This window comes from Lissotriton vulgaris, chromosome 10, assembly GCF_964263255.1.
Source record: "Lissotriton vulgaris chromosome 10, aLisVul1.2, whole genome shotgun sequence".
Lineage (NCBI taxonomy): Eukaryota > Metazoa > Chordata > Amphibia > Caudata > Salamandridae > Lissotriton > Lissotriton vulgaris.
The window spans coordinates 703,644,900-703,672,850 of record NC_141698.1 but is presented as its reverse complement, the minus strand read 5'-3'; the positions used below and the strand labels follow the sequence as shown (position 1 = coordinate 703,672,850).

The following is a 27,951-nucleotide window of genomic DNA, read 5'->3' as shown; positions in this document are numbered from 1 at the left end:
GATGAGGAGGTGCCCGAGTTTATTGGGGTTTCATCGATATCTGATGGTAGTTCTGGGGCGAGCTGGGTAATCTATCACTAACTGTACACACAAAATTATAGGCTGGCCGTCATGACTGTGCTTTTTCTTTTGTTGAACAAATATGTATATGGTTGCATCATAAAACAAAGAATTCTTGCCTGAAGTGTAATATTTTGTATAAAAGGAGAAGGCTGTTTCTGTAAAAACGAACAGTCTCCTGAGAACTTACATCCCGTGCTGTTGTACTTCTAGGACACTTGTTACTTGGTTGCAGCCAATAAAACTCGATCTCTGACTTCACCTAGAAGACTCTGTGTTTCTGTGGTCCGGAACAGGGAGAACTCAGAGGTCTTCGGGTGTTATCCCCTGGCACCACCGGGTTCCTAAAAACCCGGCACCTCACGGTCTTTAAACTCCCTTAGGCCCTCCCCCACCATATTGTTTTTTCTATTATGAGTAAGTACATTATTATTTGAATATCTTATGTAAAAGATTCCGCGTCATGCTACATATGTAATATGAATCTCATACTCATGAGAACCATCTAGTTGGAAGAAATGCTATAAGATTGTAAAACTGCACCTGAAAATACTCAATAAAGTTTGTGTTTAAAAAAAAAAAAATCTACCCACAGGAACGAACTTAAAGATGAGGTTTCTGAATTAAGAGGCAGAGTTGGGGACCTGGACCTAATTGTTGATGACAGTTCAGAGGAGTAGGGCCAGCTGTGGGCTAGAATACAAGCCCCAACACACTGAACTGTAAAGCAAATAGTTTTACCTCGAAAATCACTCCCATTCGAAAAGCATAAGAATTGGGGGCACCAAAGGGGAGCTGGATGCGACAGTATTTGTCAATTCATGAGGGACCTGCTCCACTTAGACGTCCTAGTGAAACAATGCGGAGCCTTAGTAAGGAATTTATGCTGCACTGTACATCAGAGACAATCCCATACATGGTCATCCATTTAGCTCTCACAATTATCTGAACCTCCCTACTTTACTACTGACCAATGATAGATCAGATTCTACTGTACTGCAAAGATGGTACACAAACTCTGTTCAAGGTTCTATCGCATAACTGCTGTTAAAATTACATTAATGCCAAGATTGCTAAATGTTTTCCTGATGCTACCACTGGCGAACACCTCAAGAATCCTGCTTTGAATTCACGGTTTGATTGATGACTTTATACTGGAGGGAAAATGCAAGAAGATATGCAGTAGACAGCTGAGGATCAATGCATACGGGAGGAGGGCACACAGCTCCTGAAGAAACCAACAACCATCAAGAAGTACCATTCAGACAAATGATGTAGTAGTGCAGTTTTTGAGAAACAAAATGGTTTCACATTCTGTGCTTGTTGCTATAGAAGTAAGTTACTATTGGATTCACTAGCTTTTCTTGATGAAGAATGTCTCACCATGCACTCTTCTTGTATCGGGTCCGATCAAGAACACTTTTTAAAGCTTCAAAAAACAAGGCCTTAAAGGAATTTTTTAATGGGGCCAAAATTACATTAACATGATTCCGGAATCCGGGCAGGCCATACAATGTTATCCTGGAACCGGGTCTGGTGGCTTAGTAGACTAATGAGTCAGCTGTAGGGGTTTGTGTTCGACCTCATGGGCACAGGTTCAAATCCGGGCGGGTACACTCAGCCTTTGATCCTTCTGAGGTTGATAAAATGAGTATCACTAAGTTAGGTATCAATAAGCATCTCTTATTCAGCGCCAAGATAGTCTTGGGTGAATATGTGCTTTACAAATACACGTTATTTTAAGTTATCCCTAGTAAAACGCAACCTAATACTGCAGAATCAATTTCAATTACCGTTTTAACTTCAATCCTAGAATATTTGTTTGGGGGGGGCAGCTTCATTGTGAAAATGACAGCGGGTACATTTTTGTCAGTGGGTATTGCTCGATTAAGAATACTTTTGCAGTATTCAGACAATACTAGACTGGAATCCTGCTGTACTGCCAATAGCTTCCTGCATGAGCATATGTACACCTACCTCATGTCTGAAGGACAAGACTGTCGAGGTCAGGTGGGGGTACGGCAAATAATGCCTGGTAGTTTTATTAACGTCTTTATTCTCTGAATCTTTGAGATGGGGAGACTCCTGTGCAATAAAGTCTAAACAGTCTAATAAAAGAGTAATTCCATGTGAGCTCTTGTGAGAGAACGTGGATTTCGAGTTCGTATAATCTACTTGTGTTGCAAATTCTTATTTAAGAGGCATTTTTGTAGGGCATGAGTGTTTTTTCCAAATTCCAGCAGCAAAATTCACTTTATCACCGAAGAAAAAAATAATATATGAAAGTACAATAAACAAATTCTTTAGATTATTGAAAATGTATTAAGAATAATTTGTTGTTTACAAAATATTCAATAATTTGGAGGTCAGAAAGGCACTAAATTAATGCACTGGGGCCACTACACATATTGCTGTATACTTTTCAGTATTACTCTGTTGGGTTGAATAAGATTGCGGTCTAAACAAGGATGTTCCTTGGAAAATCTAATTATCACATGAGCAGGTACCTTTGATCTGATTCCAGTTTTCAAAATTGCTGATTATAGATTAAATAGATTTGGATAGAGAAGTAATGTTCGAAAAAGACTACAATTTCATGGTTGTCCACCCTAGGAACTGCTGTTAATTGCCCTCCTTAGTTCCTCAAAATATCCCTTGCCAATCCAAACTTCATATCTGCCACAAAGGTCTCTGCCACAACCTAAAAAGCCTCATATTCAGCATATGACACAAAGGCAACGCAATCTATGTTCTCCTGAAATTGACTTATCCCATGAAAATAGGAAAATGGTGAGGGGCGAAGGGAATCGACCATAAGATGTTAGTGGAGTCTAATAGTTGATCACATTGCTACTCTATTCCTAACATTTTGAATAGACACCCATGAAGGCAAGCATGTACACAAAGGATCTGGAAATCCTGTGTAAGTGAGTGGCCACCAAGGACATCTCGTTGTCCAAGTATAGATTCAATAACAAGACGCAGCGGTACACTCTGGATTTTTCATACTAAGCACACCATTGGACTACTAGTGTGAAATAAAACATTCAAGGTGAGGCATGTATCTTCAACAATTTCAAAAACCCTTATACGAAGGTACCAGTTTTTTGTAGACCAAAGTCAAAAGTCTGATTCGAGTTCATAGTTACTCCCAAATTATAATAGGAAGAATCCGATGTAATGCACATGTTCAGCTATGAGATAGAAATTAAATTTCCACTGTATGATATATTATTAATCCTTAAGTGTGGGCTAACAAATCAGATTCAAGGACATTCTGTACTATTGCTAGTGGAGAGACAGTTGCAAGTGAGTATGGGGCATTAGGTTTTCACGAGGAGCCATCAACACACTGGTCATAATGAGGTGAACAACCGTTTCAAACTAACATGCTTTGTTGAAGGAGAAATCCTGTCAGTGGTTTGTCATGAGGGATACAAAGCTCTCCAGAAGAAAAAAGTAATCCCTCAAATTAATATCCAGCAAAACTAATGTGGAAAACATTTTCTCGGAAGGGAGCAGCAATGGTTTGCAGAATTCTATAGAGTAACTAAGCTGAAAATCATATATATCAACTAGTTAAAGAACCCATTTGAATGAACCCCACCCCCTTCTATAACTAGAACCAAACTGACTTTTTGCGGTGCCTTTCCGCCGTATTGGCATGCTGGGTACATGTCCCTCAGACTTCCCAGTTGGACTGTTCACTCACGACCCCCTTCCGCCCCAAGAGCCCAAACAACCACTAATGCCTGGCCTGCCGGCTCTGTAACCCAAGGATCAGTCATTAGTCCTTCTATTCCCAGTCTATGCCCTTCAAACCATGAAAGCTTGAAGTGAAAGATGAAATGACATACAACCTACAATCTTGTCACAACCACAATGACGCTTAATTACTTCATTAGATAGAACTCCTTTTGTACGTCTGGACAGGATAGTGTGCTCTACAACACTGCCCAACCTTCACAGCCACCGACTACTTGGGCAGGACAGTTTATAATCACAATCTGTTGGACTTGCCCTTTTTCCCCTGAAATTTTTCGCTTTTGCCCCTCTAATTTGGAATGGCTCTCCCATGGGATTAAACCTGTATAGGCCATGAGTGGTGTGAGACACCTTGTTAAAATGTAAAGTCATGTAATGGTGTGAGCACTTGTAAATTTCCCCATTTTAGAAATGCACCTGACTAAAATGTGCTGTGTTTAAAATGGATGCCATGGCCATGGGTTTTGCCACCGGACTGACATAGGTCAGCGGTCTAGATAATATTACCCAGCCACCCCTAGCTTTTGGAGGGAAAGCCTGGCACCCAGGGTGCTCACCCCCTCCACTTGAGTCAGTTTAGGCCAGCTTTGCCAACATTCTAGAAGGTTCTGGCACTGCCTGGGAGGAGGGTATAAGTAAGGGGGAAGTGCCACCAGAGAGTCAGTCAGAGCTGGGACAAGAAAGAGAGGGGACCTGCTGTGAGGTGCTACCGCCACATGGGCCTGTGAACTGGGCCCTGCACCCCTAAAACCCCCCCATGTTGTCCCCCAGGCCCCTGATGAAGGAAGGGCCCCTACCCAGGACACTGACGCTGTTTGGACCTGGAACTGCGCCAGCGCAACAGAAGCCCCAGGAGGTGAGGAGTGTGCCCCTGGGCTGCCTGGAGGAACTGTTGCCCCTTGTGAGGAACTGCCTATCAAGCGCTATTCTGGGGAGGTTGATGCCCCCAAGGAAGTTGTGGCCCCCTGTGGAAGCTCTGATGCTGTGAGGCACTGCCTGCCTAGCGCTGTGTGATGGAAGCGCCGAAGTTGTGTGTCCCGAGGAGAGGAGCTAAGCGCAGTGAAAAGCGCCCTCTTTCTGAGGAGAATAGCGCCACGCGTTGGCACGCTGATTTGGTGTTCCAAAGAATTAATTAGAGGGAGCCTACCCCTTATTGCCGCCAATATCACCGCCGCAGCCCGAGGAGTGTTGGCGCTGCCTTGCGCCGGTGGTAAATAGGCAGAAATCACCGCCGCGGCCCGGTGCGGTCGTGGGGACCCCCCCACTGCTGTGGGCCTCGTTGCGGCGGCCCCCGGTGCCAGGAGAGGGCCGCCGAAGTGAAGAAAGGGGCCGCGTCAGGCCCTGAGGCCGTCGACACTCGCGTTACGTGACGGGGCGTCTGGCCGCGTCATCGGCCCGCCCCCGCCAACGCCGCGCACGGATTGGCCCGCGCGGCCAGGCCTCCCAAAGGCCGCGCAGGGATTGGCTGCCGGCCGGCAGCCCGGGAAGAAGAGCGTCGCGAAGCCCTGGGTCCCCGTGAGGGAGGGGGACCCAGGTGAAGTATCGGTGCGGGCCCCCATGGTCGAGGGGGAGCCCCGATAGGAACGACCGGAGCGGGAGCCCACCCCGCCGGTCTGTGGCTGCCGTAAGTGAGGAGGGGGGGCCTCGAGGCACAGGATCGGTGCCTGCCCCATCTCCTCCACAGAAGCCAGCCGTTGTGGAAGACCGGAGCGGGAGGCCACCCCGCCGGTGAGTGCCCCAGCCAGAGGAGGCCGATGGAAGCCCCGGGTCCCCGAGAGAGAGGAGGGGCCCGGTGCAGGCCAAAAGCCGGCCGGAAGGTGCAGACTGCCTGCGGGGCTCCCGTGAGGAAGAAGGAGCCCCGATTGTGTTGCAGGGGCCCGGGGGAGGACGGAGAGCCGCCCACCAGACTGCCCCGCCTGCAGGGCTCCGTGTGAAGGGGGAGCCCTGCCATCGAGAGGAAGAGGGGGCCTCGAGGCACGTGTCGGTGCCTGCCCCTCCCTCCCCCGCCTGGTGTAATAGTCCCGGAGGACCCCCGCAGCAGAGGGGCAGAGCCAACAGAAAGAGGAGGGGGGGCCTCGAGGCACACTGTTGGTGCCTGGCCCCTCCGCAGTGGAAGTCCGGCTGCAAGGATGGTGTTGCTGCCTGCGGGGCTCCCGTATTGAGGAGAGTGCCCAGCGTATTCCCTGCGCCAGCAGTGAGGGAGAAGAGCCACGGAATAGCCCGGTGAGTGGGGCCTTATTCAGACGGAGTGGCGGGCTGGAGAGGGCAACGGGGTACATTGCCGGTGCCCGCCTCGGGAACTGTGTTGCCTTATCAGGTGCCCGTATGGCAGAGGGCACCTGTAACTTGGGCTCCAGCTGTATTGAACTGCCCTGACTCTCCTGTAACTAACTGCCCTGACTCTCCTGTAACTAACTGCCCTACTAAACAACTCGGGAGCAAGCCGGTTGCCCTTATTGCATATTTTGGGGTAGAGAGCCTTATCCCCCTTCATTGCAAATATAGGTCCCTACTGTATGGGTTGCCCTGAGGTCCCCAGTTATTAAGGAAGCCTGAGGAAGGAAATGTCTAAGGGAGCCTAGAAGTATAGGGGTGCAAATGGTGGCCTGCTGAATGTTACCTGCTCATGCCAAAGCTCGATGCGCAGAGCCAGGTGATATGCCTCATGTAATGCACATTTTTACCTGTTGCCTGATGTTCCCTTGATTTAGGCCTGCTTCGCCTGATGTTTGATACCCCTAGTCTATGGTAGAGGACGCCTTGCTGTTTTATTACAGGTGTTCCTGGTCCAGAAGTATGGCCCCTACCTGATGTTAATACTGGGTGTTCTACCTAATGTTGGTCTATAGGTTGGCCTGACGTGTCATTCCAGGCCCCTAGTTATATCCCACTGATTATTTATGACAGGTGTTCCTGTTTGTTGGGATTTACTGTGATGCCCTGCAGTTTTCCTTTACAGGGGTTGGGTTGGCGTTACCGTGCATGATGTATATCTATGCTAATGTGGTATTTTGCAATTACAGCCTACCCCTAAGGATGAGAGTCTGAGTTGGCCCCGCCAGATTGGCCCCAGATCTAATGTCATTTTAAACATTCTTCTTTATTTGCAGCTATGTACTTACAGACTCAGCCCTTACTCCCCATGTAAATAATCCCCTTGATACACTTGGCTCTGGTGCCAGTTGGCTCCGTGTACTGATACCACTGTTGATGCATTTTTGCCTTGCAGGTTGGAAAAAACTACTAAACTACTTCTTTTTTCCAACTCAAACTGGTGTCCTGCCTCTTCTGTGGTGTGCCTGGTGTGTTGTCTGTGGGTACTGCATGAGTACTTCACATGTCCTCCGAAGTTTGGCCTGCCCACTTGGTTCCATGCTACCCCCTGGAGATTTGGTAACCCCATTTCTTACACAATCCCTTATTGTTAACCCTGACTTTAGGCAGAAGCTGTTCCCGTCACCCACTTAACCACAACCCTGGATGTTGGAAGACCCCGGCATTTGGAGCACATTAGCGGACTACTACGACCAAAATGAGAGGTCATGTGTGGCGGTCAGGTTCCCGTTATGGCATCCCACTGCTCAGCAGAACTCATGCAATTTCACTAAACACACATGACATCTTGTGTTACATCAGAGACTTCGCGGAGGACGCCTCTGCGTTCTCCTATCGCCCTTTACTGAATTGTCCAGCCTCTGAGTTAGCTGGAACAAATCATGTCTTTTTAGTCTGGCCCCAAATGTACTACAGACGGACACGCTGCTAGGGGGCACCACATGCGGTGGGAGCCCCCATCCTTCTGCTATTTTTGGTTCAGGATCTACCATGACAAACGGGATCTTCTAGATGGTAACCTCTCGGTGGCGGTAACATCCCTTTGTTTGCAAGTGTCCTTTTGGAAACGCCTCGCCTCCGCTGTTCCCTGTGGGCCGAATCACAGTCTCTACAATGGTGATGCTCCTTCGCCTCTTGTATTATTTGGTTAACCTGCCCTGATGTTTTTTCTGAGAGTTTGACAAGATGCTGGGCAAGCTTATTTGGCATACATCGCGCCATCAGGGAGCCCTGTTTAAACTACTGCTTCCACTGAAAGCTGGGGGGGTCCCAATTTCAAGCTCTATTATATGGCAGCGCAGCCGCAGTGGCCAGCACGCTGGCTATCCGGGTCTCACTTGGATGACTCCTTGGCCCCTCCCTAAGCGGGAACAGCTGCGGCCAGCCCTGGCACTCACCTGGCAGTCAATCCTCCACGGCTACTGCATGCATCCCTGAAGTTCCTCACAAAAAGCTATCAAATCACCTGGGACTGCACCCTCTTATGCCGCAGCACTATCTCTACAAGGCCCCCTGGTTGGGTGAGAACATCTGACTAAACGCAAACTGTGCCATTGCGACCAGGGAGGTTTTTCAAAACTGGAGGACCAGTTCCATGTAAATGTAATGTAAATTGATACTTGTATAGCGCACTACTCACCCGCAAGGGTCTCAAGGCGCTTGTACGAATACCGCTGTGGAACCCATCCTGGCTTTCCCTGTGAGGCGTCCACTCCTGGGCACCCCCAAGGTGGAGGCCAGGCATCCTTAGCGTTGTGGGGGCTGTTGTGGAGATTAAGCAAGCTATTGCCCAGAGTTGCAGAGTGGGACTCCATGATTGGAATAGGACCGAGGCGAGAATTATCAGGTCCGTGGAATTTTGAGTCCAAGACCCGCCGAGGCGGGGAATTGAACCCTGGTCCCGGGCTAGACCCCAGCATCAGGGTCTGCCGCTCTAATCATTGAGCCACACTTCTCCACAATGATGGTCAGCCCCTCTCTTTTGCGGACCTGATCGGGATGGCAGCCGTCCAGGGGGTACAATTCATCACATTTGGTCGAGTTCGCCAAGGCCTGGGAGGCCTCAAGATTCATGGGGAGACTAAGCAAGTCACTAACCAGTTAACAAACACTCGCTACACTATAGGCTCAAGGCGGAGACTTATAACTTTGATCTAAAAGGCCTTAGCGAGCCAGTCCTGCGCACCTGTGGAACCCCTCAGGAACATATTTGAAACAGATACTAGACAGGCTCTCCAAGATAAGGAATGGTCTAGGATCCTCGAATACCCCAGAAAGTCTCCCAGAATGCACAGTTCAAATTAATAACATTTTACATTTTATACAGAGACTACCCTTCCTCGCCCATGATGCACAGAATTTCCCCGGAGGCCTTAAAAATGTACTCCTGCTGCAAATCCCCTGGGCTGACTTTAAACATGTTCTCTGGCACTGCCCCAAACTTGCCCCTCATTGGGCGGGACTGACTAGTACACTCTCTTCCATTAGAGAGGTAGTAGGCATGGACTCCTGGGAGGTGGGGGCCCTTAGTTTCCACAAACGCTCAAAAAAAATTAATGAAAAATACACTGCAAGAATACTGAGCCCCTACGCGGCGAGCAATGGCAGACCTCCCTCGTCCACTGGGGCAAGGTGAAGGCCAAGTGACCGCGCAGGGAGGAGAAACGGGGACTATGCCGTCACTTACTAGCCCCAGCATGACATGGACTCCTGGAAAAGTTGATCACACTGCCAGAGGGTTCCTCCTCCTCCTCTTGATCCCCTCACCTCATCATCCGAAGGCCGCTACTAAAAACATTTTGACAGTCACCCCACATACCCTGAACTGCTACATCCACCAGACATAGCTCTCCCTCTCCCCTGTCCATCCCATTCTCCTCCCAACTCAGTTAGCAGCTGTTCTATCTACTACAGCTCAGGTCACACCAAACAGCACATGATCCGGCAGACATGGTACCCTTGCTTTAGTCCTCATCGTTGGAACTGTGGGGGAGGTGGGTAGGGACGCACCTCAGACCCTTAAAGGGGATGAGTCGACGATGATTAACGTTACAATCGCAGTGCCCTGATGCTATATACATGTTAAGTTGAAAAAACCTCAATAAAGTTTACTTTAAAAAACGGGGGTAAAGCCTTTCGAGTTAAGGTCCTTGAAACTAGAATTATATCTACTGAGCTCGGTATGTATCAAAATCGTATTGTGTTTAAGAAAGGCTCAAACACCTCTTTTCTAGAAATCTACAAGCAGATACACTCTGCTCACTTCTCTTGACACACAGAAGAAAATAACAATCTAATACCTCCCTTTTTAAGCACTCTTTAAAACAAACAAGATAGACATTTGCTATCAGCCCAAAAAAGACAATAGTGCTCTCGCCACAACACCTACATTTCATTATCCTTCATCTGCTTTGCATTACTGCTGTCTTCAGAATTTAAACGACCCAACCTTCTTCTCTTGAAGGAGAATGTGAAGGGGCTGTTTTTTCATTCATTTGCTTAGTTTTTACCATAGCCAAAGGGATATTTTTCATTTTGCTAACACAGGATGTTTTTACTACTTAAATAGTAACAGGATTCACAGATGCACAAATGCAGCAGATTTAGCAAGCCTTCCAAAGAATACTTGCTGCTGCAGTCTAGTTCTTTAGAGTATTATCTTATTTACAATTTTTTTTGTTTCTACCCAACGTTGGCTTCTATTCCAGTTTTGTTTCAGTACTCAATTGTTAACAAGTATTCACTCCATGTCAGCCTCTGAGCCTTCGCTTGTGTATCTGAATCTCAAATAAATGGTTTCGAAATCTCTCACTTTTTTCACCCTTCTTAAAATTCTAGCCCCTGCTTCTGTCTGAACTTTTATTGGTTCTCTCCTTTCTTCCCTATCCACCAATTTCTCCCTCCACTTCAGACTGTATTAATCTCTTTTTAAGTTTTTTTTCTGAATACCCATGCTACCTTTTTTTGAAATCTCCAAACTCCCATAACTATTTTGCTGAGATGTCATAATGCGCTGGCCAACGCCAACATAAGTTGTCCTCGATTCACTAGAACCATTTCATGAGGAATTAGTAGTGACAAATATATAGACCTTTGCAAAATTACATATCCCTTGCAAAATAATCACCATTCTTTATGTTTAACAAAACAATTTGACTTAGGAGAATTGTTAAAGCTACTGCAAAGGCAATACTACAAGCTACCAGGAACTATGCAACTATACTTACATTTTCCTGAGAAAGATTGCTTGTTGCTCTAAGACCCTCATCGTGGATATGGTTCTGGAGTTCTTGAATCATATGAGGTAATCCGTTTGACACAGAACGAAGCAGGGTGTACATGTTAGCCATGTCTGCAAATAAACCAAAAATGTATACGTTACACACCAAGATGCCCCACATATTCAATGCATAAAACATCCTTTTTTCTCCAGAGATGATGTTCAAGTGTTTTGTGGATTCTGGCTTATGACAGAAGCAACTTTATAGCAATATGTAAAGAGAATGTTGGTGTTGGATTAGTCATGCCCTAATTTTGAATCACTAAACCAAACACTGGTTAATAGTTATTCCCAAAACAATGTTAAAATGAGCACCTTGACGGTTGTTAGTTTTGCACTTTGGCGGCTCTTTCCCTTAAAGAGGGGGAGGGGTGAAGTAGTCCCTGATGAACCTCGATCAAGAGGGGAAGATTTCTTGTACGGTCAATACTCCTCCCAAACGTATGGGACTGGGAGCACATGATCTATCTTTAGCAATTAAGAAGTTCACAAACAAGAAATAGCCATTTACAACGACTACAAATAGTACACATATTGGACAGTTTTTAAAAGATTCTGCTCTAGTTGATCTATAAAGAGCAAAGGAACAGACTGGGGTTTCCATATGTACCCACAAGACACCATATTGCTTCAAACATGAATTTATTTTACTCTCCAAGGGCCAACCGAATAAGCTAACAATTCTAATGCATCCTTTAATGGTCTTATCTTTCTTCTCATATTAATGTTCATTCATAACTTTAGTGTTCTACTTCAGGAGAATATTACATTAAGATGCGGACAGAAAACTTATACCTAAATCACATGTACAGATCATTTTAAACCCAAACTGTCAAATTCTTCAATTAAAACTAAGGCCAAGTGAAAACAGATCCATCTCTGAAAGTGGCCAGACATGAATGCCATTACAACGCAACTGGAAAGTAAAACAAACTGTGGGAAATCTTTAGGCTCACCAAAAATATCTTGTGACACTGGAATGCAATCTACCTTGACTGTATTGTCTAGATACACCAGAGTAATCGTTTTTAATGAAGACCTACTGATACGCAAAATCAGTATTGTCAATAACATTCTGTAGTTAATTTAGAAGTAAACCGGAGTTAAATACCAAAAATGAGCCGCCTAGACGCTAAGCAGTTTCCGGGGACAGAAAAAGCCCCAAAAATCTGAATCATATAATCAAAACTGTTTAATGTAGAAGAAGTAAAATAACTACACTAGGTGAGACAGTGGGAACAGGATCTCACCACTTTTTAAAGACGTTTTAAAAAACTAAACAAAGACATGGGTCCGAGGCTTATTTAGAATTATTTAAAGTCATAGAGCTACTAAGATTGAGCAAGAAAAAATTAATTAGTTCAGATCTGACAATTGCCAAGAATAGCATACATGACGTGATTTTTAAGCTATGAAATGGCACAACAGACCATAATACCTATACCAACACTTGGATACAGCCATACTATGGATTTAGTCAAAACCTTTTATTTACATTTAAAATTAACTTAATGGTGCCCTCCAGCGGCTGCCCCTTGCTTGCATCTCTGGGGCAAGAATTATTGCTTTCACAAAAGAAGGGATATATCAGATAAAGTTTAAATTGTGTATCTCATATTTGTCTAAAGTTATTTCCAAACTGTCTATTAAATTTAAGCAATTTCATTGAGTGGAAAGAAACAGGGCATATACAATTGTTTTATTACAATCCAGGCCGACTAGGAATCCCAAGAAAAATACCCTGACTGTCTTAAGTATGATTGCCTTATATGCATTTGACACCGTAAAATGGGTAGGAACTCAGTCTACGGAAGGCAATGCAACAGACTGGGTTTCACAGGATTATTTTATCAAAGAGATTAAATCTCTGCAGTCAACGAACGGCAGAAAAAGAATAGATCAAGAATCTCCGAAATGTATTCTGATTTTCCGGGAAACCAGATGGAGTGCCTTTAAGCACTTATTTTATTTGTGCTACTTACATTCTGTAAGACTTTAAATAGAAAATAGGAGTTTAAGAGATGTTTAACTTTTATTTTTCTGTCAAATTAGCTTTGCATGCGTAACGCTTTTAATAATGCTAAAAAACGTGGACAATGCCCTCAAGTGCATACATTAAGTCTCCACGTAAATTAGGAATGGCATCCATTTCATTTTTCGTAGCATTAAATCCCTTTTCCATTGAAAGTATTTTGTTGATGAATTATTATACTTATGCTCTTGTATATCGTGTACTTCCTAGCAGATGCATCACAATTTCTCTTTGTGTTTCTGTTATCACAACAGCAACCTGCTCTTGCAATGTTGTTTTAACCATATCATTATTTACAATAGCCTGCAATGTTTTCAGAGTTGGTGTTTATTATATAATTATTTAAAATTGTTTCAATGTATTACTCTAGTTCCCACCGTCCACCATTAAGCTGATTAGGCTATAGATGCCTACAGATGCAAGTGGCGCTGTTAAAATTACTTTTGTGAAAAAAAACTTAACACCCTCCTCATTATTGCCCTAGAGCATGCAGTGTGCAACAAGACTGGCATACTGGCAACAAGAGTTCAATATAAACCTTTGAAATGTTCACAGCAATAATTATAAAATACTACGTGCAGCACAAGTATGATGCTGTAGATGATGTTTAATACTTTAATCGAGTCTGGGGCAGGCTGCACATATTGCAATATTTCAAAGGTTACTGGTTGACCTCGTCTCGACTCTGTCTTACCGTTTTGAACACCCCCTCCATTAGGGTCGGTTTAAAGTGCTTTGAGTAACAAGTCTAAAATGCTGTGAATGTCCTCTAGTACATGCCATTTCAAGATCCCCATAGTGGGGCCAGTTTAAAGTGCTGCGTGCAACAGATCATGAGGCCAATTTAAAGTGCCATATGCAGCAGATCTAAAGTGTCAAGAAAGACCTCTAGTTCTTACCAATTTAAAATCCTCCCACACGAGACCAGTTTAAAGTGCCAGGAACAGAACATTTTAAAGTACTGTGAATGTCCATCAAACAAAGGTGACAGTGGTCAAACCCAAACGCTGGCACCTCACAAATTCAGGATCATTGTAAACAGAAACAAGTAGCATGTGCTCAAATAGACAAAAGTACACTATGTCACAAAAATAGTGTTACCTAAATATCAGAAAGAAACTTTAAAATATTCATAATATGAGAACCATTTCCAGAGCACCACAAGATATAAATATAAGTTCCAACAGGTCCAAAGGTGTTATCCAAAGCAAAAACAATGAGAGTCAAATGGATAAAGGTCTAAGGTATAGGAAACACCAGATGAGATTTAAATGTTCCAAAAACTTTTATTATTTTTTTGGATATTCAGTTTCAGTGAGATCCAAGAATAGAACAGCGACATGCGTTTCGTCGTATCCAACGACTTTTTCAAGGCTCAAGAAATCTTGAGTAAATAAGTTTGTTTGGAAAATGCATCACGCAATCAGAGTGTCGATCAGTCTTTTCTACCTCGGAGCACCGAGGACAGAAGTCAGGAAATATGAACACATTTTGGAAGAGCCAAAGAACTATCCCGTAATGTTCTAGAAGTAAAGTAAAAAGTTATGCTTTAGCAACCGACGATTGAGAACGTTAAGATGCAGAGGTGATGAAGGCCATAATAAGCCTACGGTATGTCAAGGTAATATTAATGGTACAAAAGGGGGTGGTGATGGACGGAGCATTTGAATCAATCAAACACTCACACCCAGTCAAAAGATCTGGGTTTAATCCATCACCGTTCTTCAGCCCACTCTGCCACCCCAGTTCAGACATGGCCATATGCAAATCAGTCTGACCCTGTGCCTCATCGGAACAGTCCAGCCTGAACTGGCAAGCCATGTCTTCCCTGGACCGGAAACAAGCTTCCGAGGACCAGTTTTTGGCATTCCAGCCGTCTTCAGCCCGGCTTGCTTGAATCCAGTGGCAATGTGAGCAAGGGACTCACGTCTGAGCATATCCTGCCACACTTATGGCGGCCAAAAGCGGTACAAAAGGGGGTGGTGATGGACGTCCATCACCACCACCTTTTGTACCGAGGTAATATTAATGGCAGCAACTATAATATGAGTGTTTGCATACTTATATCTTGTGGTGTTGTGGCAATGTTTCTCATACTGTGACTATCCTATGGTTTTTACTTCTATCCCGTGGTGCTCTGGCAATGTTTCTCATACTGTGAAAGTCCTATGGTTTTTGCCTGGGCTACTTCGACAGTGCCAAACATGGGTGTAACCTACCACGGTCACTTTACTAGTTGCCTGGCGGGCCGTTAGTGGCGCTAGTCAGCCATTTGCTAGGATGCAATTGCAGCTTTTTAGGTATTTCAGGAAGTGTGCAGCTATCAGTGTGGTTTTGCCTTTCAGGCAGCATTGTACAGCTTCTTTGTATGACTGGATATTTAGCGCTCAAAATATGAGACGTGGCCAGAATCTTCTGTGGGGCAGTAGTGGATTATTGCAAATGCAGACTATGTGCACCAAGGAATCTACTCCTCTGGCGCACTGCCTGCATTGCCTAATGTCATCATGCTTCATCTGGCCATACTGATCAATTACCTGTTCAGATACTGATGTATATTGGACTGTGGACAATTTATCACTGACTGTGTTTTAAGGTATCAGTCTGAGCTGGTTTAGATTTCAGGGCAGTACGCTAGAAATTCTGCATTTGAGAGATCAAAATGAATTCTAGGCAAATTTGGACATGCATGGGGCACTCCAGCAGGGGAAAGGTTTTTGTCTAGCAGGTAACTAGAGATATATCTAAACAGTTTACCTCTAAATCATGGCACAACATATGTAGTGCAGTGTGAGTTAATGAAGACGGAACATTTGTGGCTCCTGATGGACACCATAGAACTGCGACATAAGTGTTAGAGCGTAGCAAAGTGAATGCAGGTTTAGAATGTTGAGCTTGAGGTTACACACAGACAAATAAAGACGTGTTATACTAAGCTCCGTGTGCGGCAGTCATTGGCGAGTAATAAAGCTGAAGAGGGCGCAACAACTGGTGACAAGATAGGGGATAAGTAACACTAAGATCGACCGTGCCCTCCCAGAGAGTTTACCGTGGTTCAGCAAACCGCTTGTGCGTTCAGCATGTGCCTCCATCAAAGTGCGGAATCAACGTTTTGGAGTATGTGGAGTCAAAGCGCAATGCCAGTCAGTATGAAACATTTGAAGATAAAAAATCTACACTGAGAAGTGTACACATCACTAGTCAAGGACCTGCTGTTAAGGCCACAAAGAGAGTTACCACGCTACTAAGCTATACATCATATGGAGTGATAATGCTAAAGGCAGATGCAACCAGGTTTTCAAAGAGCAGAAAAATTCAAGGTAACACTGCGAGGCAAAAATCAACTAGGTGTCTGACAGTACCAAGAGACAACTAAAAACAAAGGGATACAGATACAAGAAATGGTCACCTGCTTACCCACACTGTTTAATGAGAGTCATCGCATCACAACGCTGGGAGAAGAAGTGCCCGAGGTTGTGCTGGCAAAGCTGTCCATCTCCAAAGCGGCACACCATCAAAGCTGCTGGGTGGTGGCTCAGAACAACTCCAAAATTCTCCATAAAAGTGAAGGGCTCAAATGGAGACCAAGAGGGAGGTCAAGGTTCCACAGAATGCCCAGGATGACCCAGAGGCATAAAGCAGGTCTTAGCAGACAATGTCGGAGAGAACTCCAGCCTCAGTGTCAGCCAATCTCTTAAGGGGCTACAATGCCACTGCCTTCTTGCAACCAACACCACCACCATTCGATACCACCAAAAAGCTTAATATTGGCAACAGATGGATTGCTTGGATTGAGACATTTGAGAATTTCATTGATACGCTAGAATAAATTGATAAGAATCAATCAATCAATCAATGCATTTATATAGCGTACTACTCACCCGTAGGATCTCAAGGCGCTTGGGGAAGGGTGGTCTGCTACTGCCCGAACAGCCAGGTCTTGAGCTGCTTCCTGAAGGCGAGGTGGTCTTGGGTCCGGCGAAGTTGGGTCGGGAGGGAGTTCCAAGTCTTGGCGGCCAGGTAGGGGAAGGACCTCCCTCCTGTGGTGGCTCTTCGGATGCGGGGGACGGCGGCGAGGGCGTGGCTGGTCGATCGAAGCTGGCGGTGGGAGTGTAGAAGTTGAGGCGGTCGTTGAGGTATCTTGGTCCTTGGTTGTGTAGGGCTTTGTGTGCGTGGGTGAGGAGACGGAAGGTGATTCTCTTGTTGACCGGGAGCCAGTGCAGGTCTCTAAGGTGTCCGGAGATGTGGCCGTGCCGGGGGATGTCGAGGATGAGTCTTGCTGAGGCGTTCTGGATCCGCTGGAGTCTCTTCTGGAGTTTGGCAGTGGTTCCGGCGTAGAGTGAGTTGCCGTAGTCCAGTCGGCTGGTGACGAGGGCCTGGGTGACCGTCTTCCTGGTCTCGGTGGGGATCCACCGGAAGATCTTGCGTAGCATGCGCAGGATGTTAAAGCAAAACGAGGAGACGGCGTTGACTTGTCTGGTCATGGAGAGGGAGGAGTCCAGGATGAAGCCCAGGTTGCGTGTGTGGTCTGTTGGTTTGGGTGTGCTGCCCAGGGCGGGGGGCCACCAGGAGTCGTCCCAGGCGGAGGGCGAGGAGCCCAGGATGAGTACTTCCGTCTTGTCTGAGTTCAGTTTCAGGCGGCTGTTCTTCATCCACCCGGCTACTTCTTTCATCCCTTCGTGTAGGTTGGCTCTGGCGGTGGTGGGGTCGTTGGTGAGGGAGAGGATCAGCTGGGTGTCGTCGGCGTAGGAGATGATGTTGAGGTTGTGCTAGCGTGCGATGGCCGCAAGGGGGCTCATGTAGACATTGAAGAGGGTGGGGCTGAGCGAGGAGCCTTGAAGAACGCCGCAGATGACTTCGGTGGCTTCTGATCTGAACGGGGGGAGGCGGACTCTCTGTGTCCTCCCGGCGAGGAAGGAGGTGGTCCATTCAAGTGCCTTCTCCTGGATTCCGACGTTGCTGAGGAGCTGCACTAGGGTGCCGTGGCAGAAAGTGTCGAATGCCGCGGAGAGGTCCAGGAGGATGAGGGCCGCTGTTTCCCCGTTGTCGAGCAGGGCTCGGTTGTCGTCAGTGGCTGCAATGAGCGCGGTCTCGGTGCTGTGGTTGGCCCGGAAGCCAGACTGCGAGAGGTCGAGGGATCCGTTCGTCTCGAGGAAGGCGGCCAGCTGCTTGTTGACGGTCTTCTCGATGACTTTGGCCGGAAACGGGAGGAGCGAGATGGGGCGATAGTTTTTGAGATCGGTGGGGTCCTCTGATGGTTTTTTCAGTGGAGCGCTGAGTTCGGCGTGCTTACAGCTCTCCGGGAAGGTAGCGGTGTCGAAGGAGGTGTTGATGATGTCCCGCAGGTGGGGTGCGATGACAGCGTCGGCCTTGTTGAAGACGTGGTGAGGGCAAGGGTCGGTTGGAGATCCGGAGTGGATGGAGTTCATCGTGCGGATGGTGTCCTCGGTGCTGATTGGGGTCCAGGCGCGGAGGGTGGTGGTGGGGGGCGTTGGTGCGGTCCTGGGGTGCGTTGGTTGTGGGCTGAAGCTGTTGTGTATGTCAGCGATCTTGTTGTGGAAGTGGGAGGCGAGGGAGTTGCAGAGGTCTTGTGACAGGGTGATGACGTTTTTTCCGGGGTTGGGGTTGGAGAGCTCTTTGACGATGTTGAATACGTTACTTACCATCGGTAACGCCTTATCTGGTAGAGACGGGATCTAGCTGCAGATTCCTTATCTTAGAATTATCCCCAGGTGCCAGACTGAACCGTAGAGTTTTGTACAGCAGTACCTCTCTGCGTCAGTAGAGGGCATTGAGCGACTCCGTAGTGACGCCGCCCTCCGGATGTGACATTGACTGAGTCCATATAAGCCCTCTCCTGACGCCCTGATGTCAGTTTCTTCTGTGACTATTTTTCACTCCAACGTGGAGCCACTAAAGAAACTGCCTATAGAAACCATGAGCAAAACAAGAGACATCTTTGGGTCAAACAATTACAAAGCCCTAAATAAGGCCATCAGAGTGCCACGAAAGGGAAAGAGTCCTTATCTTAGAATTAGATACCCAAGCAACAGCATCCTAGGAGACGGGTCTGCGAACTGAACTGAGAAAAAGATCTCAGAATAGGAGTAGCCGGTCCAAATGAGATAAAGCAACCTGGCCGTCTAAAGAAGTATAGGTGAAGCCAAGAAGATGCTCCACTAGATAGACCATTCAGGATATTGAGGCACAGATTCAGATATTTTGCAGCATTTTCGGTGGCATTTTATTTTGTTATTCTGCATAAAATTATGCCCCCCCTGGGCCTGTCATGTGCCCCATGGGTGGTGGGCCCTAGATTTAATTAAAAAATATTGCTCCTAGGGTCCGCCGTGTGCCCTGTTTCCACTATTTACCTCCAACCCCCCCTGTCTCCAACCCTGCGAGCATCATTGCAATCAATCAATCAATCAATCAAAGACATTTATAGAGCGCACTACTTACCCGTAGGGTCTCAAGGCGCTGGGGGGGGGGGGGCGTTACTGCTCGAACAGCCAGGTCTTCAGCTTCTTCCTGAAGGAGAGGTGGTCTTGGGTCAGGCACAGGTCGGGAGGGAGGGAGTTCCAGGTCTTGGCGGCCAGGTAGGAGAAGGACCTTCCTCCTGTTGTCGCTCTTCGGATGCGGGGGACGGCGGCGAGGGCGTGGTTGGCTGATCGGAGGTGGCGTTTGGGAGCGTAGAAGTTGATTCGGTTGTTGAGGTAGCTCGGGCCTTGGTCGTGTAGGGCTTTGTGTGCGTGGGTGAGGAGGCGGAAGGTGATTCTTTTGTTGACGGGGAGCCAATGCAGGTCTCTCAGATGTCCGGAGATGTAGCTGGTTCGTGGGATGTCGAGGATGAGTCTGGCTGAGGCGTTCTGGATCCGCTGGAGTCTCTTCTGGAGCTTGGCGGTGGTACCGGCGTAGAGGGCGTTGCCGTAGTCCAGTCGGCTGGTGACGAGGGCCTGGGTGACGGTCTTCCTGGTCTCGGTGGGGATCCACCAGAAGATCTTCCGTAGCATGCGTAGGATGTTGAAGCATGCCGAGGAGACGGCGTGGACTTGCCTGGTCATGGAGAGGGAGGAGTCCAGGATGAAGCCCAGGTTGCGTGCGTGGTCTGTCGGTTTGGGTGCGGTGCCCAGGGCGGGAGGCCACCAGGAGTCGTCCCAGGCGGAGGGCGACAAGCCCAGGATGAGGACCTCCGTCTTGTCTGAGTTCAGTTTCAGGCGGCTGGTCGTCAACCACTCGGCTACATCTTTCATCCCTTCGTGCAGATTGGCTCTGGCGGCGGCGGGGTCGTTGGTCAGGGAGAGGATCAGCTGGGTGTCGTCGGCGTAGGAGATTATGTTGAGGTTGTGTTGGCGTGCGATGGCCGCGAGGGGGCTCATGTAGACGTTGAAGAGGGTGGGGCTCAGCGAGGATCCTTGAGGGACGCCGCAGATGACTTCGGTGGCCTCTGACTTGTACGGTGGTAGGCGGACTCTCTGTGTTCTTCCGTCGAGGAAAGAGATGATCCATTCCAGTGCCTTCTCCTGGATTCCGACGTTGCTGAGGCGCTGCACTAGGGTGTCGAATGCCGCGGAGAGGTCGAGGAGGATGAGGGCCGCTGTGTCTCCGTTGTCCATCAGGGCTCGAATGTCGTCGGTGGCGGCGATGAGGGCGGTCTCGGTGCTGTGGTTGGCTCGGAAGCCAGACTGTGAGGGGTCGAGGGATCCATTCGTCTCGAGGAAGGCGGCCAGCTGCTTGTTGACGGTCTTCTCGATGACTTTGGCTGGAAACGGGAGGAGCGAGATGGGGCGGTAGTTCTTGAGTTTGGTGGGGTCCGCTGTGGGTTTCTTGAGTAGAGCGCTGAGGTCGGCGTGCTTCCAGCTCTCAGGGAAGGTGGCGGTGTCGAAGGAGGTGTTGATAATGTCCCGTAGGTGGGGTGCGATGACAGCGTCGGCCTTGTTGAAGACGTGGTGAGGGCAGGGGTCGGTCGGAGATCCGGAGTGGACGGAGTTCATCGTGCGGACGGTGTCTTCGGTGCTGATCGGCATCCAGGCGCGGAGGGTGGTGGTGGGGGGCGGTGGTTCGGACGTGGGGTGCGTTGGTTGGGTGCTGAAGCGGTTGTGTATGTCCACGATCTTGTTGTGGAAGTAGGAGGCGAGGGAGTTGCAGAGGTCTTGCGATGGGGTGATGTTGTTGTTTCCTGCGCTGGGGTTGGATAGCTCTTTCACGATGTTGAAGAGTTCCTTGCAGTTGTGTGCGTTGTTGTCCAGCCGGTCCTTGAATGCAGTTTTCTTGGCGGCGCGGATCAGCTGGTGGTGCTTCCGGGTGGCAAGCTTGAAGGTGGTCATGTTGTCCGGTGTAGGTTCCCTTCTCCAGACTTTCTCGAGGGCTCGGCAGATCTTCTTGGAGCTCTTGAGTTCGTCGGTGAACCATGGGGCTTTCTTGCTGCCGGGTCTGCTGGGCGGGGTCCTCAGCGGGGCGAGTTCGTCCGCGCAGTTGCTGATCCACTTCGTGAGGTTGTCGGCGGCCTGGCTGGCGTTCGCTGAGCTGGCCGGAGAGTGCTGGCTCAGGGAGCTGGCGAGCTGGTCGGCTGTGATCTTGTTCCAGCTTCTGCGGGCAGCCTGTTGCTGGTGGTGGTGGATCGTCGTTCTATTGAAGGTGAAGTGGACACATCTGTGGTCCGTCCATTGAAGTTCTGTGGCGTGGCTGAAGGCGATGTCTGTGCTGGATGAGAAGACGGCGTCGAGTGTGTGTCCGGCGAGGTGGGTGGGGGTGGACACCAGCTGCTTGAGTCTAAGATTGGCGAGGTTGTCGAGCAGGGTGCTGGTGTTGCGGTCGTTGTTGTTCTCCAGGTGGAAGTTGAGGTCCCCCAGGAGGATGTAGTCAGCGGAGGGGAGGGCATGCGGGCTGACGAAGTTGGCGATGTCCTCGCTGAATTGAGTGCGTGGTCCCGGAGGTCGGTAGATCAGGGTGCCTCTGAGGGTGGTCTTCCGGTCGGTGTGGATCTGGAAATGCAGGTGTTCGGCGGTGGTAAGTGTGTTGTCGGTGCTGGTCGTGAGACGGATGGTGTTCCTGTGGATGATGGCGATGCCTCCTCCCATCTGGTTGGCGGTGCGGTCCCTCCGGGAGATCTTGTAGCCCTTGCAGGCCTCGGTCACACCAAAGACCTTACTTTTTAGCCCCTGGGAAAAGGTTTGTGAGTACCTATGCAATAGAGTATGGTAAGGCAAGTGCTTTACAGCCATGTAACTGTGGCAAAGAATAAAATAATTACCCAGCCTTGAAACTGAGCGCTGAGTTCAAATAACAGCAGGGGCCAATGTACCAACTTAGCTAGCACTGGTTAGCATAATAATGACATGGCTGTAGCTCAAAATATCTTCCGAAAGTCTGGACAGTTGAGTAGCAGACTGCAACCAAAAAAAAAGGAAGATAAAGATACCAAATCTCAATCAAGAGATAAGATAGAAGCCATACAACAATGCATTAACAGTAGAACTATATGAAAAAAGCAATTACCATAAAGAGATAGGGCTTCCAACCGCAATAATAGGACTTCCAACCGAAATCAAATACTCTAAGACACGACGTAAAAGGTCATTATAACTGCATGTTGAGCCGACAAGCTTAATCAGCTGATAACATACAGGAGTGTATATGAAACTTGAAAAAAGCATCACTGCAATCCTGCTCTGCTCAACAAGAAACAGCAGTCAAAACAATAAGTGAGGCAGTAAGGGAAAAACGCCAGTAAGGGATGTCGATTAAGGATAAGGCTAAGGAGGACAACAAGTATCATTCATTGCTTTCTGGGAGCTACATTCCTCTAGCCCAGTACCCAAATCTATATGGCCTCAAATATAGAGCTCTACTTCCCTTAATAAGATTTCTCCAGTTTTGTCTCAAACAAAACTACGGCTACTTCTGGATTCCTGGTAGGCTGCACTCACAACATCTCCGCAATTACCCTATCTACTGGAACTGTAAAGAAGAAACAGGCGATTTAGCTCACCTTATTTTACACTGTGGTTCTGTGGTTCCGTCATTCTGAACCCGTTCGATGAAAGTCGTCGGATATAGACGATGTTGGTGTCAACGGACCGCAAATCACGAGTGCGGTATGTGCAAGTGTTTTCCTAATAAACGATCAATGGGAACACTACGTATTCATAGATTCCGTTCGAACCTTCGGGTTCCATTTTGTTTACGGCAGCCATTTTGTGTGGTTGCCCTCACATAGGCCAATGACTACGGCCGAACGAGTCTTTGGGACACGTACACCTTAGTTGATTCCTGAGTGACCTGACCTTGCCCGAGGCGAACTTCGTTGAGCCAGTTCCTTGTTAGGCAGCTGGTCGGATAGAGATCAAAGAGCAGGACATTGCTGAGTTTAAGGCACACGCCCTTCTATCTGGCTTCTCATCTGCTTCTGTTCCTTCCTTTATGGCTTAATTATTGTTGTGGGTTGTGGTCTTTTACGATAGGTCCGTCCGGCCTGTTCGAGCAAGAATGTTGGATTTTGCCTTGTCATTTCAGGTGGGCTGGACAACGGAAAGTGGGATTGTCGACATGCGATATGTTTGAAATGTCACCATGCGATTGGTCAGTTTGTATGCAATCGATGCTAGCCAGGAAATGTGATTTTTAGCATAGAAGACGATGCTCCGCTCTATGAATTTGTGCAGTCTCTAGCGAACCACCCGTGTTGTGCTTCGTAGACCTCTGTTCCAGGTTGCAGCCAATAAATTTGGTCTTTGATGTCACCGAGAAGTATCCCGTGTCTCTGTATTCTAAGACAGGTGAACCCGAAGACATCGGGCTTTTCCCCTGGCGCCGCTGGGTTCTAAAACCCGGTTCTTCAGTTGGCGCCCAACGTGGGGCGACTTCAGCTGTACCGGTCCAAGCCTGAAGATCATGAGGAGCTTCGTGTGAAAATTCATCGACCCCTCTATGTCGTCGTGGTCCGAAAGTCTTTGCTGCGAGGTTCCCCGCTTTCCGACGGCTACGAAGGACTGCTGCCCTGACTGTCGCCCTGTCTTGGAGCCATTAGACGATTTGTAGAGCGAGACGATAGACGGGTCTTCTGGTGACGCCATCGACATTTCAGTTAAGTATGAGTGGAGCGTCTCCCAGTCCTTAGTTTTGTTTTGGTATCCCATCGGGATTCTTTGATTTGGTACCTGCAGGCCCCAAAGCCGAGGGACTCGTGTATTCGCGAGACTATCATTTTTGATATTCCCTTGAAGTTTGAAGCTAGACTAGAAAGCGAAGATGCCTGGTCTTAGCAGACTTGGAAAGATATTTGGTTGTGGTTGTACTAGGGATTCCCGATTGGAGGATTCGTGTCCGGTTCCTCCGATTGGCACTCCGACCTATGAGCTCTACATAAAACATGGAGTGGGCCCCATCGCGTATAATGAAGTATGGATCAAATATACCAGGAAAGACGGTGTCCTACAGTGGCCCCGTTATGGTAGCTTTGAAAGTGAGATTCTATTTAATCTCGAAGTTAAACTGTTCAAGAAGAAAGCCTGGCCGGCAATGTTGGACTCTTTCCGCTTATGGCGAAAGGAAGCTAAACAGAAAGAAATTAAGTTAGCGAAGCGAAATAAAAGAGAACGAGGTATGTCAATGGTGCAAGCTGCTATACAGTTTAGGGATGATTAAGAAGAACAAGAAAGCGAACAGTTGCTTAGGCAACGTAAACTAGGGGTAGACAAGTGCTATCCAGCTCTGCCACTTCAACAGCAAGAAGAAAAGAAAGATCTTGTGAAAGATCCTTTAATGTCGCACCTATTGAGTTCGCCACCCCCTTATGTGCCGAGTGCTACAGCACCTCCGCCAGTTGTTGCGCAGCCTCCGGTTGTTGTGCCACCTGTGATTCCTCAACAGCCAGCTTCTTTTCCGTTGGCTTCTATTCCTTTGGTGCAGCCCTCTCGAGGGCCGCCAACTTTACTACCCGATTCGTCTGCTACTCCTACGCCTGTATTGTTTACTCCTCCTGTTACTGTTTCTACTTTGGGTTCTTCTCAGTCTGCTTTGACTCCTGTTCTTTTGTCAACTTCTCCTTCTGTTCGACAGAGAATGACCGATACTGTTGCTGATTTCTTTTCTCCTCTCCTTGGTTCATTGGGTATGTCTCCTGTTGCAGAGCGTAAGCAATTGCGTAGTCAATTGCCTGGTCCTGATGAACGGACAGTGTTAGATCAATTGGTGCGTAAATGGATTACGTATCCTTCGCACTATGATCTCGAGTGTGTTATGGATGTTTTCCGACAATGGGAAGCACCGAAACAGAGATGTGTCTTTGATATGATGTGTTCTTTCCTTCGTGAAGAATGGGAAAATGGTGATTTTGGACAAGTTCCGTCTGAGTTGTTCCGTATACGAGCAGAGTTTGCGAAAGGAACTCTTGTGGGTCTTGACGTTGAGAAAGCAGTTGAGACGTTGTTGTCGTTTAGGAATGAGTCTCCTCAGAGATTGTTCGATCCCGATTCTTCAGTTAGGAGAAAGGCGCGACAATATTCGATGCGAGAGGTTCCTCCAGTTTGGAGGCCAGGTGATGCAGCTGCTAATCCACCTGTTCCGCCACACTTCCAGCGTGTCTGGGTACATGTTCCGTGGAAGCGTGCTGAAGTTTTAGCCCTTAAGCAGACTTTGCCTGATCCACGTAAAAATCCTGCAGGGTATTATAAGGAATTGTCTCAGACTGCGGATTCATGTATTATGAATCTAGCCGATATAGATATGTTGTTTGGGAATGTAGTTCCACAGCCTATATGGGGATTTATTCGTCACACGGATCATGCACAGGAATTAGGCGATACATGGAATAATCTTAGGGCTGCAGATGCTAGACAAGTTAGTGGTGCTAAACCTGAGGCTGTGATTGCTGATCTCCCTGGTAGGATTATTAATTATATGAAGACTTTGATGCCTGCTATGCGTGTCAATTGGGACAAGTTGTCCGCATGCAAGCAGAAGAAAGACGAAAGTGTGTCCGACTTTTTCACCAGATTCGAAGACACGTTTATCGACCATAGTGGTCAAGACATGAGTGCAGAAGGTGGTCAACGGTTGTTCGTTGACAAGTTTGTTCATAATTTGCTTCCCGAATTGTGTAATAAGTTGAAGGATTCTGAGAGTGCTTGGGCTGTTTCTACGTCAGCGCAGATTTTGGCTACTGCCCAGTACTATGAGAATAGAAATAAGGATGAGATAGAGAAAGAGGATAGAAAAGCTAAGGAATTGAAGACTAAAGTTCTTTTACAGCAAGCTTATCCGCCTCGTAATAATCAGCGTGATTATCAGCAACCTCTGCAATATCAGAGGAACTCGCAAAGGTTCGAGTCTTTTCAACAGCGTTTTCCCGTAGGCCCTAACCAGTGTGCGTATTGCAAAGAAGAGGGTCATTTCAAGAGTAGTTGTCCGGTTCTGTTACAGCGCGTGAATGGTGCTACTGGTGTGAGAGGTCGAAGTGTTCAGCAAGCTCCTAGAGGTAGAGGACGTTGTGTGTTTCCTCAGAATGCGCGTTCTATGCCTCTGCAGAACTCTATGCATAGCTTTGATCAGCAGAATGGTGCGTCTGTTAGGACGGCTCAGTACTATGCGGACGATTATTACGTCGAAGGTGAGAATATGGATGGTAATGATTGCTAGGACAGCCATAAACAAAGAGGGAGTTGTTTCAGTTCCAGTAGATCAGAGTGGACCTTATGGTGAAGTGAATACATCAGGTGTGTCAGAGCCTTTTCTGTTGGATACTGGTGCTGCGAAGAGTTCTATTATGCACTCTAAACTCCCTGGCGCACCTTTGTCTGGCTTAACAAATGTTTCAGTAGGTTTTTCTGGCGCCCCTGTTACGAATCCGATTTCTAGTCCATTGTCTATTTCGTTTGGACCTTGTGAATTCGAAGCACCCCTCATTCTGACGACAGGTTGTGGTGAGAACTTGTTAGGATTGGATTTGTTGAAAAGATTGTATGCGACGCTACATTGTTCTCCTTCAGGAGTACACCTTACATTAGGAAAGAGAGTGATCTCTCCGATGCATTTGTCTAAAGATCGACTTCCCCCTGAGTTGTCTTCTCTCCCTGATTCTCTTTGGGCTACTGGTCCTAATGATGTGGGTCTCCTAGAGATTCCGCCATATGTTGTGACATTGAAAGCGAATGCTAGATTGCCACATATTCCCCAATATCGGATTTCCAGTGATGGTGAAAGAGCACTTTTGGCGTTAATCTATGATCTAATTGAGAAAGGTGTGATTGAGGAAACGAGAGGCAATGTGTGCAATAGTCCGGTTTTGCCTGTTCTGAAAAGGACTGATTCTTCACAGCCTCCTGTATATAGGTTTGTGATCGATCTCCGTGAGGTGAATAAGATTGTAGTTCCGCAATTTCCTGTTGTGCCTGATATCACCGCTTTACTGACTTTAATCCCGGCTACAGCCACGTGGTTTTCGGTGAGTGATTTGAAGAATGCTTTCTTCAGCATCCCGATTGCCGTGGTGAGTAGGGATATTTTTGGTTTCTCTTTAGAAGGACGAAGCTTCCGGTTTAAGCACGCTCCTCAAGGCTACTGTGAGAGTCCTTCGATCTATAGTCAAGCTTTGAAAACGCAACTTGATTTGCTTGTTTTACCTGATGGTGCTGCTCTTATTCAGTATGTTGACTATTTGTTAGTTTCTGCTGACAATGAAGATATTTGTAGAGAGGCTACCTTGTTGTCGCTACGTCACTTGTCTGATTTCCATCATAAGGTTTCTCTTTCGAAGTTGCAATATTGTCGACAAGAAGTTACCTACTTAGGTCACCTCTTATCGAAGGAGGGAAGGAAACTGACCCCAGAAAGAATTCAAGCTATTGCGAAAATGAGTGTGCCTACGACACAGAGAGAAGTACGTGCTTTCTTGGGTATTACGTCGTATTGTAGACAGTGGATCCCTAATTTTTCGTTGCTTGCGAAGCCTTTGATAGCTCTTACTGTTAAGGATACTCCT

At 47.4% G+C, this 27,951-nt stretch overlaps 1 protein-coding gene across 1 annotated transcript in view; it reads right to left on the bottom strand.

Annotated features, from left to right (window-relative positions):
• CUL2 (cullin 2) overlaps positions 1 to 27,951 on the bottom strand; it is a 570,015-nt gene that overhangs the window by 332,520 nt on the left and 209,544 nt on the right. Inside the window, exon 10 of the mRNA XM_086941531.1 lies at positions 10,887 to 11,011. Within this exon, the coding sequence (XP_086797657.1) occupies positions 10,887 to 11,011 (125 nt within the window). The remainder of the gene's footprint in view (positions 1 to 10,886; positions 11,012 to 27,951) is intronic.